The sequence below is a fragment of the Phaethon lepturus genome, unplaced genomic scaffold (genome assembly GCF_000687285.1).
Source record: "Phaethon lepturus isolate BGI_N335 unplaced genomic scaffold, ASM68728v1 scaffold25483, whole genome shotgun sequence".
Lineage (NCBI taxonomy): Eukaryota > Metazoa > Chordata > Aves > Phaethontiformes > Phaethontidae > Phaethon > Phaethon lepturus.
Window position 1 is genome coordinate 1 of NW_010530087.1, and position 1059 is coordinate 1059.

A 1059-nucleotide genomic window follows, 5' to 3' on the forward strand; every position below is an offset into this window, starting at 1 on the left:
CTGCGGCAAGTTCCCCTCCGACCACGAGCTCTGCATTGCCGTCCAGTTCGGGAACAGCAAGGCCACCCCGCCGCCAGGTAAGCAAGAAGGGCATTGTGATGGGATGGGGACGCATGCAGGGCACTTGCCATCAGCGTGTCCCCATGCAGCTGGGGACCCACATGCAGGGTCTCCCTGTGGAGCCCCTGCACCCCTCGAAGCAGAGCCCGGGGTGCTGGCCAAGGACCCTCTGTCTGCAGCAGGGCACGAGTGGTCACAGTACCAGCAGCGTGAGCTGGGCACCGCTGCCTGCCCAGGAGAGCCAGGTACCCTGGCCCCAGGGAAGCCGAGCACCCAGCTGCCTGCACAGAGCTGCCCCAGGGCAGGGGAGAGCAGAGCAGCCATGGGAGCAGCACTGGGGGTGAACATGGGATGAGGTGGGAGTCACTGGGAGACCCACCACAGAGCTGTGTCCCTCTCCTCCCACCACATCCCATCCCAACAGCAAAGAGCATCATGCACCTGTGGGTCTCAGCCCCACACCCCTGCCACAGGGTAGCTGTCCCCTTAGGTCACCCTGAGGGTTCATCACCCAAAGGCAGCCCAGTGTCAGGAGCAGGGCTGTGACACCCTTCAGGCTGTGGCCACCCTTGCTGCTGCTGTGCCTGAAAGTGTCAGCAGCTGGATGAAGGGTGTCCCCATACCCCGTCCCCTCTGGGGAGATGTGCTGGGATGCTGGCCAGCGTGGTGCTCTGTACCCCTGCACCACCTCAGCACAGCTGCCCAGAGAGCAGAGGAGCTGCTGGGGCTCTCCCAACACGCCCCTGCGGAGCTGGCCTGGGTGACAGGTGACAGGGAGCTGTGACAGGGGCTGGTCTCTCACCACAGTGTCCAAGATCTGTACCCAGTGCGAGATGGAACACAAGGCGGATGGCATGATGGAGCAGATGTGCTCCAGTGACTTCGGTGAGTGCAGGGGTCCACCTCCTGTCCCCCCAGGCTGCCTCCCCCAGCTCTGACAGCCCAGGTGGGGGTTGGCTAGAGGGCACGGTTGTACAGGGACAGCCCCATGGGAGACCC

General features: G+C 64.3%; 1 protein-coding gene across 1 annotated transcript in view; it reads left to right on the plus strand.

Annotated features, from left to right (window-relative positions):
• Window positions 1–4: 4 nt before the first annotated feature.
• Window positions 5–1059, plus strand: part of LOC104618539 (secreted frizzled-related protein 5-like) — a gene marked incomplete at its 5' end in the record, with an annotated part of 2141 nt that continues 1086 nt past the window's right edge. Inside the window, 2 exons of the mRNA XM_010284166.1 lie at window positions 5–77; window positions 868–945. Coding sequence (XP_010282468.1) covers window positions 5–77; window positions 868–945 — 151 coding nt within the window. The remainder of the gene's footprint in view (window positions 78–867; window positions 946–1059) is intronic.